This window comes from Dreissena polymorpha, chromosome 15 (assembly GCF_020536995.1).
Source record: "Dreissena polymorpha isolate Duluth1 chromosome 15, UMN_Dpol_1.0, whole genome shotgun sequence".
Taxonomy (NCBI): domain Eukaryota; kingdom Metazoa; phylum Mollusca; class Bivalvia; order Myida; family Dreissenidae; genus Dreissena; species Dreissena polymorpha.
Genome location: NC_068369.1, coordinates 47,678,760 through 47,697,596, shown reverse-complemented (window position 1 = coordinate 47,697,596; position 18,837 = coordinate 47,678,760). Strand labels below are relative to the sequence as shown.

The following is an 18,837-nucleotide window of genomic DNA, read 5'->3' as shown; positions in this document are numbered from 1 at the left end:
ATCTGAGCAAAAGGTGGAAAATTTCATCAAAAAAAAAATTCAAGCGAATACGGTAGATCGTTATTATAATTTGTAAGTACACATCGTTGATGTTCTGATCGCTGCTGTATTTTAAAAACGTTTCCTTTTATCTGAATATATAGTGCAATCTTGTGACAAAAAAAACCTTTGTTTTTTGTTTGTTTTTGGTCGTTAATTTACAGATCAACTGCTTTAAATCGAAACAAAATAGATCTACTCACTTGCTACATCCAGCCGCCTGTGCAACCAGTTCGTGAATGTCTCGTGCGCTGCAGTGTTTACTGAACACGATCTGTAACACAGAACACATTTGCTAAAATCGCATGAAAAACAACTGATTGACAGTTGATGTAGAACCACGTTTAACCCATTTATGCATAGTGGACTCTCCCAACCTTCTAAGTCGGATCAATTTATTTCCAAAATTAGGGACGACTAGTATATTTATTTCTATATGTAGAATAATTCTTACAGAAATTCCTTTATGCAAACAGCGCAGACCCTGATGAGACGCCGAATCATGCGGCGTCTCATCTGGGTCTTCGCTGTTTGCCAATGACTTTTTTTCTAGACGCTAGGAATAAAAGGGTTAACATCGCATGCAACACAACAAATAACAAGTAAGTGACCCTATGTTTGGCATCACATGAAGCGCAACTTGTAACACATAGCATGAATAGTTATATTAACAAAACATGAAACATCGTGTGTTTAAAAACATTTTAAGTGACATAAATACTCAAAAGCAACGAATATTTCGCAAAAATTTCCTAAAATAGAGTTAACCCAAAAAAGCTGTGTTCCTTTATATAGCAATAGCCAGAATTTCAACGCTAGATGTGGTATGGTCATATAAATTTGACGAGATACAAAATACTCGTTCTTATTTTTTTTTGTGGCACAATATATTCCATTAAAATTTCCCGCAACGATATCTATTCATACGACACAAAAACACTAATAAGGTATGGTACATAATCATGTGATAAATATATTGTTCCACAAAAAAGTATTTTATATATTTTGTTAAATCTATGCTACCATACTACATTTAGCGTTGAAGTTGTTGCTGTTGCTTTAAGGAACACTGATTTGTTATGGGTTAACTTTAATTTTTCTAAATAGTGTCCGAAATATTCGTTGATTTTGAGTGTTAATGGGCTTTTTACATTTGTAAGTATCACAGAGAACTCTAAAAAACGCGGGCCCGGGACTCCACATCGTTGTCTATTGGACGATAAACGATTACTTAAAAAGTATCTCTTACATGATGAAACAACAATTGCATGAAACAAAAGTGCGCACTAAACAATCAAATAATCATATATGCATCGTCATTGTTCAAGAGATTCAATAGTTTATGCAAGTTTATTAATTTGCTTAATAAATTGTTCGCCTTAACAACTATGCCTCGTATAGATAGGTTGCTTTATTCAACTGCTTGTAATAACAATAATTGTTATCTCGCACAATGATTAAAATATAACGATTTTGCATTCACGTACGTCATACAGATGTATCGCTTATTACAACCGCTGACAATAACACAAACACTTTGTCGTAGAAGATCTATTTTGAGTGTTGATTTGATTTATTTATTTGTCAACGCTCTCCGGATTTAGCAGCAGAAATCGATGAACGACACCGCAGATGGGTTTAGAGTTGTACTTTATTAAAAAGACTGTACTTTTTGTTAACTGTTTTTCCTTGTCTCAGTATATTTACTTTTGATCAATCAATCAATCGATCGATCGATCGATCGATCGATCGAACGAACGAAGGAACGAACGAGCGAGCGAGCGAGCAAGCAAGCACAAAACAAACAAAAAAACCAACAAACAAACATGCACACAAAAAACAATTACAAACAAGCAATTTAAATACCACGAACATATCTGTGTATCATGACACAATTTGTTTGTGTCTTGGCGGTAACTTTTTAAATTTTCATTAGGAATGACTGAACGATTTTAGAAGTTTTCTCGAGTGATAACATCTTGCTTAATGCGTACTTTTAATTAAGTTGTAATGTCATTATAGCTTGGATAAAATCTCCTGCTCCATGAAGCTCTTATTTGCTGAATGGATGTTTCAAGCTCTTTTATTTTCAATGAATTCTGTGTTCTCAGTCGTTTTGCGCGTTCAACAGCACACTTCAGCAAATTAACCAATTGTTTAACCCATTTACGCCCAGTGGACTCTCCCATCCTTCTTAATTGGATCAATTTATTTCCAAAATTAGGGGTGTCAAGTATATTTATTTCTATATTTAGAATATTTCATAAAGAAATTCATTTAAGCAAACAGCGCAGACCCAGATGAGACGCCGCATTATGCTACGCTGTTTGCAATGTCCTTTTTTCAGGACGCTAGGCATAAATGGGTTAATGATGTCACAGTTTAATTAAAACGATTTTGCTATTTTTTTTTTATTAGGTTTTACTTCCTTCCCGGACATTAGTTTTGAAACGTATGCCTTTAAGACTGTGTGTAGCAGAAGAGCTGTTATTTTAGTTGTTCGCTTGCGAAGTTTGTTGAAGTTTGTTGTGATCGAAATAAAAAAAATGTAGCCTTGCATAATCCTTCTACTCCAAATCTTTTCCAGTGATCAAATTCCTAATTCTTCCCACCACCATCATCAACAACAGTTGATATGACAGTTTGATAAATTGTCAACGCTCGCTTTCTGAACTTAGAAGCAGATATCGGTGAAAGACACTGCAGGTGTGTTTTCAAGTCGTACTTGAAACTATACGTTAAGTTTACTGTTTTTATTTCATTGTCTCAGATAAATTAAATTTTATCGTGAATAAATCAGTCGGTCGGTCGGTAAGTAAATTGTAATACCACGCAAATTCATGACACATTTTTTTTTGTCTCTGTGGTTAATAATTAAGTTTTCATTGTAAATGACTGAAAGCTTTTAGAAAATATCTCGAGTGATAACATCTTGCTAAATGCGTACTTTTAATTAAGTTGTATTGTCATAAAAGCTTGAATCTCCTAATTGCTTAATGGAAGTTTCAAAGCTCTTTTATTTTCAATTAACCCTGTGTACTCAGTCGTGTTACTCGTTCAACAACACACTGTAGCAAATAAACCGATGTTTTAAGGATGTCACAGTTTAATTAGACGCCTTTGCTATTAGTTCTAAGGGTTTTCTAACTTCCCGGACATAAGTTTCAATACGTATGTCTTTTATGACTGTTTGTAGTAGTAATCAAGATGTGTGATTTTTGTTCTTCGCTTTCGAACTTTGTTGTAAGTGATCGAACAAAAAATGTAGCCTTGCATATTCCTTCTATTCAACAGTCAAAATCCGAATTCTTCTCATCGTCATCATTACCAAGAATAAAAAAGAACAAAAACACTAACGTACCCATCATGTTCTATCATCATACTCAACAGCACCACCACCACCACCACCACCATAATACAATCGCCGCAATTATCGCCATCGTCTTTATCATCACCATTTTATCATCGCAATCATCTTAACAGTGAACAAATTATTATCATGTTTTATTATTTAATGATACACAATATTTACACGATTATAAGTTTTGTTCTGTTCTGTTCTATTAGACAATTAATATCATAGTCCGAAGCAATAATTATGTAACTTGACACAAGTATTCCTGATATTTCCATATCAAAGCGAATGGGTATTGACCGATGATTGCAATATTCAAAATCTAATAATTAGATAAATTTTGCTCATTATGACGATGTATATTGTGACGTTGAACGTTATACCGATTACGTAATGATATTAAGATTGTGAATTTGATATTTGATGCTTATAATAATGATGGTGATTTTAATGATCATATTTATGTCGAATTATTATAACGAAGATGATGATGTGTTTCGTTTCACCATATTAATGTGGTACTTAAACGCAGCGTGGTGTTGATCAAAAGTACGGCGCAAACCCGTATATAAAAGCGAATAACAGGAAAGATTTGATGATGATGATGATGATGATGATGATGATGATGATGATGATGATGATGATGATGATGATGATGCTTGTGCTGCTGCTGCTGCTGATGATGATGATGATGATAACAAACTAGGAACACAGCACGGTGTTTATACAAAAGTCTGGTTATTCGCTTTTTTCACAGCAATAACAGTGTTAAATCAGTACGTAGAAGTTATTGTCCTTATAATTCCATATGAAAGCGAATGGGTATTGACCGATGATTGCAGTATTGATTATCTGATAATGACGAAAATGTTGCGGATTATTCTGCTGTTAATTTTGACGGTTATGATGATGCCAGTGAGGGAAAGCAAATTTTTCATTTGGTATGGTGAACTAGATGTTGATGATAAATAGGATGTTAATTTTGATTTTGGTAATTATGTCGCATTATGACAACAGTGATCGTGCGTTTCATTTCCATCTACGAATGAGCGAGTAATATTTAAACGCACTCTTGGTATTTACCAAAAAGGGAACGCCTTTCGATTTTGAAGACAAACTTTTTGTCCTTGAATAACTTCGGTTTCACAGTGTCTTTTGTTTGCTTAATAGCGAACAACTGCATACCATCAGCGCTTTGATGAGAATTTGAATTGCGTGGCATAAGTATTAGCATAGTTCTGCATAAGTTCTTCTTGAATGCTTTGAAGTTTTATGAGTAGATACGAACAGCTCAAAGTTCTTCCTCGCAAGGGCAAAAGCCATGTACAAATAATGTCTCTATAAAATCGAGTTCAATCAACCTTATATAATGAGTTCGCATTCACGAACGTCACTGAGAAGAGTCGCGTATTTTAACCGCTGAAAATAACACGAATGCTTTGTCGCAAAATGTCCATTTTAAGTGATATCATAGTTTGATTATTTGTCAACGCTTTCCCGATATAGCAACAGAAATCGGTGAACGACACCGCAGTTGTGTTATAGAGTTGTACTTTATTTAAAAGACTGTACGTTTTGTTTACTGTTTTTCCTTGTCTCAGTAGATTTACTTCTGCTCAATCAATCATTCGATCGATCGTTCGATCGATCGAATGAACGAACGAACGAAGGAGCGAACGAAATAACGAACGAACGAACGAGTGAGCGAGCAAGCAAGCACAAAACAACAAAACAACCAACAAACAAACATGCACACAAAAACAAGCAATTTAAAAAGCACGCAAAAATGTTTCTATCATGGCTCAATTTGTATGTGTCTTTGCGGTAACTAATTAAGTTTTCATTAGGAATGACTGAAAGATTTTAAACAATATCTCGAGTGATAACATCTAGCTTAATGCGTACTTTTAATTAAGTTGTATTGTCATAAAAGCTAAGATAAAGTCTCCTGCTCCATGAACCTCCTAATTGCTTAATGGAAGTTTCAAAGCTCTTTTAATTGCAATTAACCCTGTGTACTCAGTCGTGTTGCTCGTTCAACAACACACTGTAGCAAATAAACCAATATTTGAATGGTGTCACAGTTTAATTAGACGCCTTTGCTATTAGTTCTAAGTTTTTCTCTAACTTCCCGGACATAAGTTTTAATACGTATGTCTTTTATGACTGTTTGTCGCAGTAATCAAGAGGTGTGATTTTTGTTGTTCGCTTTCGAAGTTTGTTGTAAGGGATCGAACAAAATAAATGTAGCCTTGCATAATCCTTCTATTCAACATCTTTCCCAGTGATCAAAATCCGGATTCTTCTCACCAACACCATTTTCAACAGTAAAAAACGAAAACACTAACGTATCCATCATGTCCTATCATCATACTCAACAGCACCACCACCACCACCATAATACCATCGCCGCAATTATCGCCATCGTCTTTATCATCACTATTTTATATTACAATATTAACAATATTATAAGTTTTGTTCTGTTCTGTTCTATTAGACAATTAATATCATATTCCGAAGCAATAGTTCAGTAACCGAATAAAGGTACATTGTATTCCTGATATGTCCATATCACGGCGTATGGGTATTGGCCGATGATTGCAATATTCAAAATCTAATAATTAGATACATTTTGCTTAATATGACGATGCAAATTGTGACGTTGATCGTTATACTAATTACGTTATGATATTACGATGGTGAATTTGATAATGATGATAATAATAATGATGGTAATTTTAATGATGATAATGATATCGAATTATGACGACGACGATGATGATGTGTTTCGTTTCACCATATTAATGTGGTACTAAAACGCAGTGTGGTGTTGATCAAAAGTACGGCGCATACCCGTATATAAAAGCGAATAACAGGAAAGCGTTAAGCGCTTTGACTAGGATTTTGATCTAGTGGCCTACTTTTACTTTAATTTACAACAATATATCAGTCCAAACCACGAAATTAATACGCCACGTAGTCTGTTTCGTTCCGTTTAGCAATAGTATAAGGCTATCAGCATACTAATACATGGCGACAATATGTATACAATAGAGAAAATAACAATGTGTCTAATTCAATTTATCGGGCGTCTCACTATAGAAAGTTTACTGAAATTCTTATATTTTCGTGATCTCGATTTTTTTTATCACCTTCTCATTTTTCGTACGAGGTTTTAACCGGAATTATTTATAAACAGTTAACCATAATGTATAGTATTACCGATATCTCTGGAATTTAATTTCGTTGGAATAAGATGATCTCTTTAGGGAATGAAATTGTAGCATTATACCAGAGACAGACTGAAAGACAGACAGTTTATATGGACGTACACACAAGTAAATCGTCTTCATAAAAGCACGTTTTAATAACTTTAAATAGGACAACGATTATATCAGATATTATTGTTTGTTCGCAAGTTACTATCGCATTTGCCTGTTTGTATCAATATTTATTACCACGAATTGACGTCTGTTAGTAAACATGGAGAAATTTGACAATTTTGAAAGGCATTTTGAATCCGTTCCACCAACGTGTATGAAAACGTGCGCCACATATGCTGTTTATGAAAACATGTTTTCGTGCTCTTTAAATAACCTATTTTTGCTAGCCGCCCGTTTTCACGATTTCCTTTGAATGGATGTTATCATGAACTTTTGCATGTAATTTCTTTTATTATTTCTTGATAAAAATAATAATGGGCGCTGATAAAATATGATCTGTCATTTCAGATGCATATTTAAGTATCACAACATAAAAAATGAATATTATCACTCAAAAAATTTGCAAAACTAGTTTTACAAATACAATGTTATATACAATCAGTAATTGTATTATATAGTGCTTTTTAATTTTAACACATATATTGTTTACCACAAAATTCTATTCAGCGAACATGTTGTGTAAAGTTCTCAATATAGAATATATCTTCAGTAATTATAATGAGCAAAATATTTGTTTATATACTAACAGATGTAAACAATTGCGTTCGTCCTAATTCGTCGATCGTTTTCCGCGTAAACGAGTGTTAATCAAATTGGATAATAGCAAAACTTCTAAGATCAGACACATTTAATTATTTTTTGTTTCAATAAAACCCTCGACATTTCAGCATTAAATGTTGTTTTTTGATCATCATCATCATCATCATCATCATCATCATCATCATCATCATCATCATCATCATCATCATCATCATCATCATCATCATCATCATCATCCTGAACAAAAAAAAACAAACAACAACAACAACAATTGCAACGAAAGCACCATAAACATCATTATGTTCATCATAATCATTATCATCAACAACAATACCGTACAACCATCACTTCTATTATCGCCATCGACTTTGTCAACAAAAGCGTATCATCATATCATCTGATACGTCATGTTTTCTCAAATATCATGGTGTAATACGCGATATATACATCATCATTATACAAGTATTATTCGCATGTTTCACATCAATAACAGCGTTAAATCAGTTTGTAGACGTAATTATTCCTAATATTTCCATATCAAAACGAATGGGTATTGACCTATGATTGCAGTATTGATAATTTGATCATGAGAACAATGTTGCGGATTATTCTACTGTTAATTTTGACTGCGTTGATTATGACGGTTACGATATGATTTCACCATGGTGAACTTGATGCTGATGATGATGCTGTTGTTGGTAATGATGTCGAATTATTACCACTGTGTTGATGCGTTTCGTTTCAATTAATGAATAAACGTGTAGTATTTAAACGCTCTGTTGGTGTTGACCAAAAAGTGAACGATCTTCGGTTTTGACGACAGAAGTTGTGTTCTTAAAAAATAACTGCGACGCTACAGTATTTTCTGTATTTAATGAGTACATACGAAAAGCTGAAAGTTCTTCCTCGCAAAGGCAAAAGCAAGGTACAAAATTTGTCTCTAAAATTCGAGTTCAATCAACCTAATACGACGTAACAAGCACGATACATGTTAATTACAATCGACAATTTGCGTGTCTTTTGTGGAGAAATGCTCAAAACAAAAACTTGATAAAACAAGAATATCAGTGAAACTGATGGATGCTCCCCGATGTGCGCTTTGTTAATGTATGTGTTAATAAACACCTAAAATAATCTATTACCTCATCAAATGGTAGAGGTCCATGAAAGGTACCTACCAATGCCAAATATGACAGCGATTGGTAAAGTATTGAAGGCGCTATGAGAAACGGTAGCAAAAGTGTACCGGAAGGAAGTCTATTATTAGCCTCGGTGAACTTGACCCAGTGACCTCAAACCTCATCAAAAGGTAGAGGTCCATGCAAGGTACCTACCAATGCCAAATATGACCGCGATTGGTAAAGTATTGAAGGCGCTATGAGAAACGGTAGCAAAAGTGTACCGGAAGGAAGTCTATTATTAGCCTCGGTAACATTGACAAAGACCCCAGTTACCTCAAACCTCATCAAAAGGTAGAGGTTTATGCAAGGTACCTACATGCCAAATATGAAAGCGATGGGTAAAGTATTGAAGGCGCTATGAAAAACGGTAGCAAAAGTTTGACGGAAGGAAGTCTATTATTAGCCTCGGTGAACTTGACCTTGACCCCAGTTACCTCAAACCTCATCAAAAGGTAAAGGTCTATGCAAGGTACCTACATGCCAAGTATGAAAGCGATTGGTAAAGTATTGAAGGCCCTATGAGAAACGGTTACCTCAAACCTCATCAAAAGGTAGAGGTCCATGCAAGGTACCTACATTCCAAGTATGAAAGCGATTGGTTAAGTATTGAAGGGGCTATGAGAAACGGTAGCAAAAGTGTGACGGAAGGAAGTCTATTATTAGCATCGGTGACCTTGACCTTGACCCCAGTGACCTCAAACCTCATCCAAAGGTAGAGGTCCATGCAAGGTACCTACATGCCAAGTATGAAAGCGATTGGTAAAGTATTGAAGGCGCTATGAGAAACGGTAGCAAAAGTGTGACGGAAGGAAGTCTATTATTAGCATCGGTGACCTTGACCTTTATCCCCGTGACCTCAATCCTCATCAAACGGTAGAGGTCCATGCAAGGTACCTACATGCCAAATATGAAAGCGATTGGTTAAGTATTGAAGGCGCTATGAGAAACGGTAGCAAAAGTGTGACGGAAGGAAGACTATTATTAGCATCGGTGACCTACTAAGTAAATAAGTAAGTAAGTAAGTAAGTAAGTAAGTAAGTAAGTAAGTAAGTAAGTAAGTAAGTAAGTAAGTAAGTAAGTAAGTAAGTAAGTAAGTAAGTAAGTAAGTAAGTAAGTAAGTAAGTAAGTAAGTAAGTAAGTAAGTAAGTAAGTAAGTAAGTAAGTAAGTAAGTAAGTAAGTAAGTAAGTAAGTAAGTAAGTAAGTAAGGAAGGAAGGAAGGAAGGAAGGAAGGAAGGAAGGAAGGAAGGAAGGAAGGAAGGAAGGAAGGAAGGAAGGAAGGAAGGAAGGAAGGAAGGAAGGAAGGAAGGAAGGAAGGAAGGAAGGAAGACAGGAAGGAAGACAGGAAGGAAGACAGGAAGGAAGACAGGAAGGAAGGAAGGACAAACTGACAACTATATGCTCCGCCGAATTTTTTTTGGGGAGCATAAAAACTAACGATGGTCCCGGAGATAGTCGATGTATCACACCTGGGTGATTAAACCAATTACACCGGAATACTCGCCGTTGTCCATTGCGAAAACGTATTGTCATTGACCGCTTACGTTTTTGAAACTTGGATTAATGTCATTATTCTGCGAGCAAACCATATCACGCAATTATTTAAATTTTCACATAAAGGATATTATTATTATGATCTTTTCGTGTGTATTAAAGACAGTTAATAATATGGCTCGTATTACAGATCAAAGTTCTGTTGCGTGATTCCAGGTGGCGTGTTTACCTGTAAAAGCCTTTAGGAGGTCCATTATTGCAACTCAGTACTTTATGTTGAAAAATATGTTTTCAAACCTTAATAATATAATATATAAAAATATAATATATAAAAATATAATATAATATAATATAATATAATATAATATAATATAATATAATATAATATAATATAATATAATATAATATAATATAATATAATATAATATAATATAGTATAATGTTTCTATACTTATTCCTGGACTCTTATTTCGTTGGAATTAAATATTATGAAATGGTACCATATAGCCACGTTTTAATGTCTTCACAATATGACACCGGTTATAGAAGTACTAATTGTATTTACGCAAGTTACGATCGCATTGGACTATTTTTATCGAGATTTATTATCACCAATTGACGTATGGAGGTAAAACAATGAGCTATTTATCAATTTTGTAGAGCATGTTGATTCCGTTTAATAAACGTGTAAAGAAATGTGCGCCACTATTGATGTTTATGAAAACATGTTTCCGGGCTCAAAATCTATGTTAACCAGCCGCGTGTTTGCAAACCCATGTTTAAATTCGTTGTAAACATTAAATTATGCATTCAATTTTCTTTTATTATCTCCGTACAAAATGTTCGTTGCGCAAATATGATCCGCAACATGTGAGATGCCGATAGATAACAAACGTGTCGCTGATCAATTTGCAGATCATTTTTCGATTAGTAACCATTCAATAAGCAAACTGACGCCGATCAATTGCACTTATGCTACTGAGAACGAGGTCTGCGCCTGGTCGGATTTAAACTGCGAACAGTTCTAGTCCCGCAATTTGTGTTCGAATATTTACCTTTTGTTCATTGAATCGTGTGTATTGTGTATCTGTATATTCATGGTCATATTCACATATTCATAATTCTGAATTCAATCAAATCGTAGTCCGCAAACAATCGCAATGTACAGTGTTTCGTACACGCGCTCTTCACCTATGCGACCACGGCTAAGTTCCTTTTCCCGGCAAATAAGAGTTAATATGGTTATCACAATACTGGGAATGTGTTGTTTACTTTTGGCACTTAAATTCTCTCCCACAGCCAAAGATAATTCCACCATCGTTCAATGAAAAAATAATATTATACAGCTTGTAATTACAGATTTAATAAAAAATATTTGCTATTTTAGCGATTCTCTTTGATAAGTCGCAATTGCCTGTCTGAAAGCAATTCGATACGTCGCCGAAATACTTTTGCTTTTTAAATTGCATTGAAGAAATCTCCGCAATGAACGTATGTATCGTTTTCGGCGACGCAAACATAAGCATAGATGCATTTTTACATGGCATACATGAAGAATCAGTAGCAATAAAGACAATGACAAAGTATACTTGGTTTTCAATTTCCAGTGGTGTCCATAAATTGACGCAATAACCCCCCCCCCCCAAGCTGCTGACAAATTAATTTAGCAATACAATTGAAGAAAGTACTTCGTTCACAGCTTCTTTCTCGCAGCTGCCTATCGCGCTTAAAGGTGCTAACATGTACGTCAATGAATCTGTAATTCCGCGAAATCGTTGCACATTTGACTAGCCGCTTTTGGAGATGATTCGTAATTAACCATTGTATGCCTAGCGTCTAGAAAAAAAGGCCTTGGCAAACAGCGTATACCCAGATGAGACACCGCATTATGCGCTGTTTGCTCAAAGGAAATTCCGTACGAAATATTCTAAATATAGAAATGAATATACTAGACATCCCTAATTTTGGAAATAAATTGATCTTATTAAGAAGGATGGGAGAGTCCTCTAGGCATAAATGGGTGAAGATGCGAGTTCGTTTGACGTACGTAGTGGGCTGTATTAATCTCCTATTTATGAACGCTTAGTTCCTGAGATTTGAGGCTTCGCGTATCGAAGATGCTTGTATAGCTGCGCGTGCAGATTTACGATCGATTCTTAATGAGCAATGCTATGAAAGCTTGACATTCACGTCTTTTATAGTTACATCGTCGTTAATGCGGAATACTTGTCCATAAATTTTGATGGATTGGTTCATTAACTAAGCAAAGAAACGTTCCGGTTAAGTCATTAGTAAGACATCAGAGCATCCCGCAATAAATCAGTACATATGAGTTCCGTGTCAATACATTCGGATTTCCTATTGATATGGCAGTAATGAAGGTTAGGAAACAAAATAATCATAAAACATAATTACGCTATATACGAATAACGGGCCGCTCGCGAAGTCATTTTGTTAATATGTATAGTAACGATATGTAATATTGATTTATTATAGGTGAAGACTGTTAAAAAAATATTAATACAAACATGACGTTTATTATCTTTTACTTTTATATGATGCACTTAATTGTAGTTTGTGCAGTTTTTTACTCTCTGTAAAGTCATGATTCGGAAGTGTTTTTTTTCTGAACATATTAATTTTATTTGAAAATAATTCGTGTTACTTAAATGGTAGTAAATGAAAAGAGTTTTGGTTAAAAAACGCTTTTTAAGATGTTTGTGGTAACGAGCATCGTTTTTGGCCTTAAATTGATACTTAACAGAACAGTAAACCAAAATTAATATGAAAAAAACCCGACAACAAATTGTATTAATTTGCGGCTTAACCACAGTTGACACAATACACAATTTAAAGTTAATTAATTAATTTGATGTCAGTAATATAATGTATGAATCTATATTTGTACAACAGCAGTAACCGAATGATGTTGATGTACAATTCTTGTAAAATTAGCGATATATTATGAAAGAGAAATAAATATATCTACTAGATTGAACAAAGTGAAATCAATTGGTAAATACTTTCAACATAACGAGGTACTTTATTTAACGACATATTAAAAGTCTTTTAATAGTCTATAAATACATAGTAATATTCCTTATATAATATGTGTATTGTGTAACAGCATTCGAGCAGACGCGTCCAAAGAACATTTGGATAACGTTTATGTTCTAACATACAATCTGCGCCTCATGTAAATCCTCTTTAAAATGCTTATCCAACGGATTAAATTAATAAACAAACTGTTTATCTCGAATGTATAATTATGCTTGCCTACGTATTCGGATGTCATTTCAGAAACTGCTTGACAGTACAAGTACACGCATTTCGTTGCATGTGCATGTATAGAACACTGTTTCTAATGTTTTGAAGCATAGACGATGGTAATGTTTAAGAGTTGCCTTTATACATACATGAAAGAAAGTATTCTTGTTTAAAAAATCAGTCTTCGGCGGACGTTTTCTTAGTGCATGCAGTTTGAAAATCGTGCTTACACATCCGTTTACAGATAAATGAACAGCACTACAACAAGACACAGGACAAACACACGACACAAATGACTAAAATCTTTTAACATGACATAAGAAATTCAGATCTAGTCGGACACATCTAAAAAACCCGACAAAATCCTGGCGAAAGACACGTGTCCGTAATGTGTGATAAACGTTATTATACAAACATAACAGTGCCAAATAGGTTAGAAAAGAGTGCATTCACACGGAAACAAGTCCTCCTTTGTTATGGTATCGACTGTGATAGATAGAAATAGATATATAGAATGCGAATGAATACATGAACAAATAATCAATTGTCCATGATACGATGACATAAATACAAATAATAAGAAAATTCTTTTTTGGTAAAAATACTATCAGAACAAACCATCTTTGTTAAACACTCGAAATAGAAAACATCGCGATTTATGAAGATATTAAGGTCCATTATATGTTATTCGCTGGTTAATAGACAATTACTTAAAATCTTAGTCGGGTTGAGTATAATTAAAACTTGTAGTTAAAATGTTATTTCTAGTTTGAACTACATTATACAAAATAACACCTCAATACTTGAATAGGTGACAACTTTACATTGTTTTGCCTTCTTCGCTTCATGTTTACTGCATTCGATCATACTGGAAAATGCTACTGTTTCATTAAAAGTAAAATTCGTCTCAAAGAGATCTAGAATGTTGAAAAAAAATAAATTGTCCCTGATATATTTGTAAATTACTTGTTTATTATAAAAACAGTGAAGAAAAAGAGTCATTTGTATATAAGTGGAAACAAACAACGTTTTAGGCTTTATTTAACAATGTTAATCTAATGTAAACGCCTTATGCCGAATTATTTATTTATGGTTATTTTTCTATTTCGTTAGCATAATGTAATATGTAAATTTAACCTTTCATTGTTATTAAAGCTAAATGTGCTTTTTCTTAAAGCCATACAATTAAATAAATTTTAATTAATGTAAAATTAAATAATATACGTCATACTTTGTTAAAATATTTACTGCAATATGTTCCCGGTTCTCGACAAACGAAAACATTTTTATAACGATCACTTTCCCATATGATGTTTCTTTACACTAAACATTTGGTCACATATCATACAATTATGCTATTGATTTGTTAAATGTAAAAATAACTGTTCTATACTTGTATAATATAGATGTAGAAAACAAACACACACAGGCTTATTTAAGGGAACAGGATTAAAATACTGGCAGTTTGATTACAACCTTTTAACCCATTTATGCCTAGTGGACTCTCCCATCCTTCTAAATTGGAACAATTTATTGCCAAAATTAGGGATGTTTAGTATATTAATTTCTATATTTAGAACATTTCTTTCAGAAATTCTTTTAAGCAAACAGCGCAGACCCTGATGAGGCGTCATGCGGCGTCTCATCTGGGTCTTCGCTGTTTGCGTAGGCTTTTTTGCTAGGCGCTAGGCATAAATGGGTAAATAATATCTAATAATTAACTCAAATGGTTTCAAGAGTTTAAATCGGCGCATGGAATTTTGTTCTATATGTTAAAATATGAATAATTCCATTTTATCGTAAAAACAGAACAGTTTTGGCATATTCTAATTAATAGTTTAATGCATCTCTCTATCACTGATCTCTCTATCACTGCTTACAGCAGTATTATCCGTATACATGTTGGTGACGAATCAACAGAAACCCCGCCGTAATGACACATTTTTAAATTTAATTTCTCATGGCATGTTGTTACCCTATATTGGATTGATAATTTCAGAAGTTTCGCAATTTTATTAACATAATATATTATATATTTGATATTATTGTATACGTGTTTGTGAGGAAACAAAAATATTTTTTAAGAGCCGACCTTTAAAATATCATGACTGTATCATAGTTACCTTTCGAATCTAAATATCAATTACGGAATATTTTAATGTAATTAAAAAAGGTTATGGTCCGGAACAATGTTTTCCGATAAATATAAGTCAATATAAACATTAAAGTAACATAACTATTCAAAATCAACGAAAATTTCGTACAATATTTCGTAAAATAAAGCTCAACAATAAAATTCATTGTTTGTATGGCCATTGTCGAAATTTCAACGCCAGACGTGATCTGGTAAAATAGATGTTTGTGGATACAAAATGATCGTTTTTATTTTGGTTTTAACATGGTGCCATTTTAGTGTTCGTGTGTCGTATCAATAGATATATTCGCAGGAAATTAACATGAAATTTATTGTGGTCACAAATAAATAAAAACGAGCATTTTGTATCTACACAAATCTATGTTATCAAACCACATCTAGCGTTGAAATTGTGGCTATTGCTGTAAGGAACACTGACTGTTAACTTTATTTTACGAAATACTTTACGAAATTTTCGTTGATTTTGAGCGTTTTAGATACTTTAAGGTAATTTTGTTTCGGTGTAACTTAAACTAACATTTATTGTGATATTTCAATAAGGCAGTTGTTCACGACAAGCGTTACAAATAAATTTTCAGAATGTTTAAACGTCAATCGTACTTTCATTTAATGCCAAGTTTTAGTAAACAATGCATTGTCATTCTGTATAAAAGAAGTTTAGAAAAAAATGATCTGATTTTGTGATTAAAAAGCATACATGTACACAAAATATTTCTTAAGTTATTCGTTAACAATTACGAACTTATACGTCCTACCTTTTCGTGTTTGCCATTTAGGTCGAGGTAAATTACGATAGACGAGCCTATTGATGAAGCATTTCCCATTCTTGCAGAGCTGTCTCGGACTGTCTTTAATAATGCGGTTAGAATAAAAACGTCAACAACATCACAGTTTAAATATCACATTTATGCAAACAGTTCACCAATTTGTACCGTTAACACCACGGATAGAGCTACAACATTTTTAAAAGTCATTTAAAGCATGAATTTTACACATGATTTGTAACACGCAAGAAGTAAATAGATCTGATTACAAGCTTAATACATTGCTTTTCCTGCCAGGAATCAATAGGCAATGATGTCGCTAGCTCAATATTTATTTCAAGACGCTAATGCGCACATGCGCTTGAGCGATAGTAATCGTTGCTTAGTTACGCCCGATACAAACACACTAATGTAACCTTAGCGACGTTGATTGTGTTATTGTGCAGTAAAATGGCCATCGATTTCGTGGCTGCTATTGAAAACGAAGCTGATGACGCAGTTTGTGTGTTTAGACAGTGTCTATATTTGGCCTCCTTATCTTCTTTTTTGAAAGCAAAGTGACCATACTCACAGGATTCCAACTCGGTCAATATATTATTATTAACGTTGATTTTATTTGCTGACGCGTTATTTATTATTTTCATGAAATGTTTATGCACTTTTTTATGCTGCATCATATCTTAAAATTCTCTTATATGTCCGTCCGTCTAATTTCTAATTGTGCTGCCTTTGTTTTGTCTGGTTGTGAAACGGCGCCACACTAAACATTATTAATTTCTCAAAGATTATTTTTTTGATATATTTATTTAGATTAGGTGTGACAGAAATCGAGTATGATAGGAAAAAAGCTATGGGGGATTTTCGTTTAAAACCGTTTGAGAATAAAACACTGGTATGTTTAAAGTGAAGTATTGATATATTCCACCATCAACTGTTACTATACAATTTTATATGCAGTTTTTTTAGTAGATATTTTCAAATCTGTTGATAAGCAATTATGTAAGTGGAGTGTGTACTATGCAATAATTTTTGTTTGTTCTTTATATTAGGTAAAATTTCATTATGAATATAACCTTTGAATGAATTTCTATAATACCATGTAATCAAGTTAACAAGGCTATACCCATATCCCCATACTTTGTATTTATAATAAGATAATTCTGACATTAATTCTTCAGTTTTGATGTTTATTTTTACGCGTTTCTTCTATTGTCTAGACAAATCAATTGAAATCGAAGAAAGTTACAAGAACTTAACGATCTTAAATTCATATTTAAGGTTGATGTTTCTAATGAACAACACAAGTTACTGGCAAATATGAAATGGACTAAACCTATATATTTGAAGTAACGTGCATTAAGCAATCCACTTGAAGTTGTGTAAAATTCACCTTTGTGTCAACTTTGTGTCCCGTGGCAGCATTAAAGGATGCGACCAGTAAAATTCCTGCTGGACCTGGATCGCCTCTTTTCGTCTTGACGACATGAAACCCACTTACAATTAACATTTGCTAAAAAAAGCTACGTACAATTTTATCAAAATGCGACGTAGATCAAATTTCATATTCCAAGCGTTCTTTTAGAAGGGGTTTCCTATCGTTTGGTTAAGATGAAATGTATTATCTATAGAAGGAAACCTTGAGATTTCCAGCTTCATATCGGGGCATTTACACTAATGTATTGAATTGTGTGAATAGATTTTTTTTACAGATATTACACAGACTGGTTAAGGGTGCTGAAATATTAATGCTGTAGGTAAGACAATGCATGTTTTTTATTGATGAGCATTTTCAGAGATAACTGGCTTTGTTGTTTTAGCAGGCACGCTTTAGCTTTCTTCAGTATATTCATGCCCCGACTTTTAATGTTTCTATTGATGATAATAGTGTCGTACTTGTATAGTTTGTGTCTGTTTGTGTGATGCTTTCAATATGTTGGCTTGTTTCACGAGTATTCTATGAATCATTATATGTGAATTATAATTGTCATAAATAGTGTTCTATGTATGGACATTTTTTATCTATTCATGGTCATTACTTCTTCTTTGTATTCAAAATTCAATAATGATATTATTTGACTGTTATTCGATATGCCATAAGGACAACAACGGTTTACTATTATTGATTTTTGTAAGATTGAGTAGTTATTAAATTATATTATTTCTCAATGAGAAAAGCTTCAGGCTATCCATACGATAGTTTTAGTCGTAAATTAAACTGTTATATTGTCGACGAAAGTTAATTCTGGTTTAAGTTTTTAACGAAACACTCTAAAATTCGATCGGTCGATTTGTAAACTCGAGCGCACGTTTTTTTTTAAAATTGGTTCATACTTTATTTTGAGCCATTGAACAAAAGCTTTTCAAATGTTGAATATGAATGTTTTTGAGATCTTACACATATGTTTCGTTATTAATTATTTGGTTCAGGTAATATGCAATTTTAATATGATTGCCATCTAACAACATTATTTTCACTATTATTTTACTATTATTTCTGAAAATATTGATATATGCATCTCTTAACCATAATAGGCGTAATACATTGTCATAAACCAAAAGGCAGTTTAATACCGACATAATTTAAATCTTATTTTGGCGATA

General features: G+C 33.4%; 1 protein-coding gene across 1 annotated transcript in view; it reads right to left on the bottom strand.

Annotated features, from left to right (window-relative positions):
- LOC127860226 (high affinity cGMP-specific 3',5'-cyclic phosphodiesterase 9A-like) overlaps positions 1–16,464 on the bottom strand; it is a 60,840-nt gene extending 44,376 nt beyond the window's left edge. The window contains exons 1-2 of the mRNA XM_052398157.1: positions 16,228–16,464; positions 243–313 (exon numbers count right to left, since the gene is read on the bottom strand). Of these exons, the coding sequence (XP_052254117.1) occupies positions 243–313; positions 16,228–16,296 (140 nt within the window). The 5' untranslated portion in view covers positions 16,297–16,464. The remainder of the gene's footprint in view (positions 1–242; positions 314–16,227) is intronic.
- Between the last annotated feature and the right edge of the window lie 2,373 nt (positions 16,465–18,837).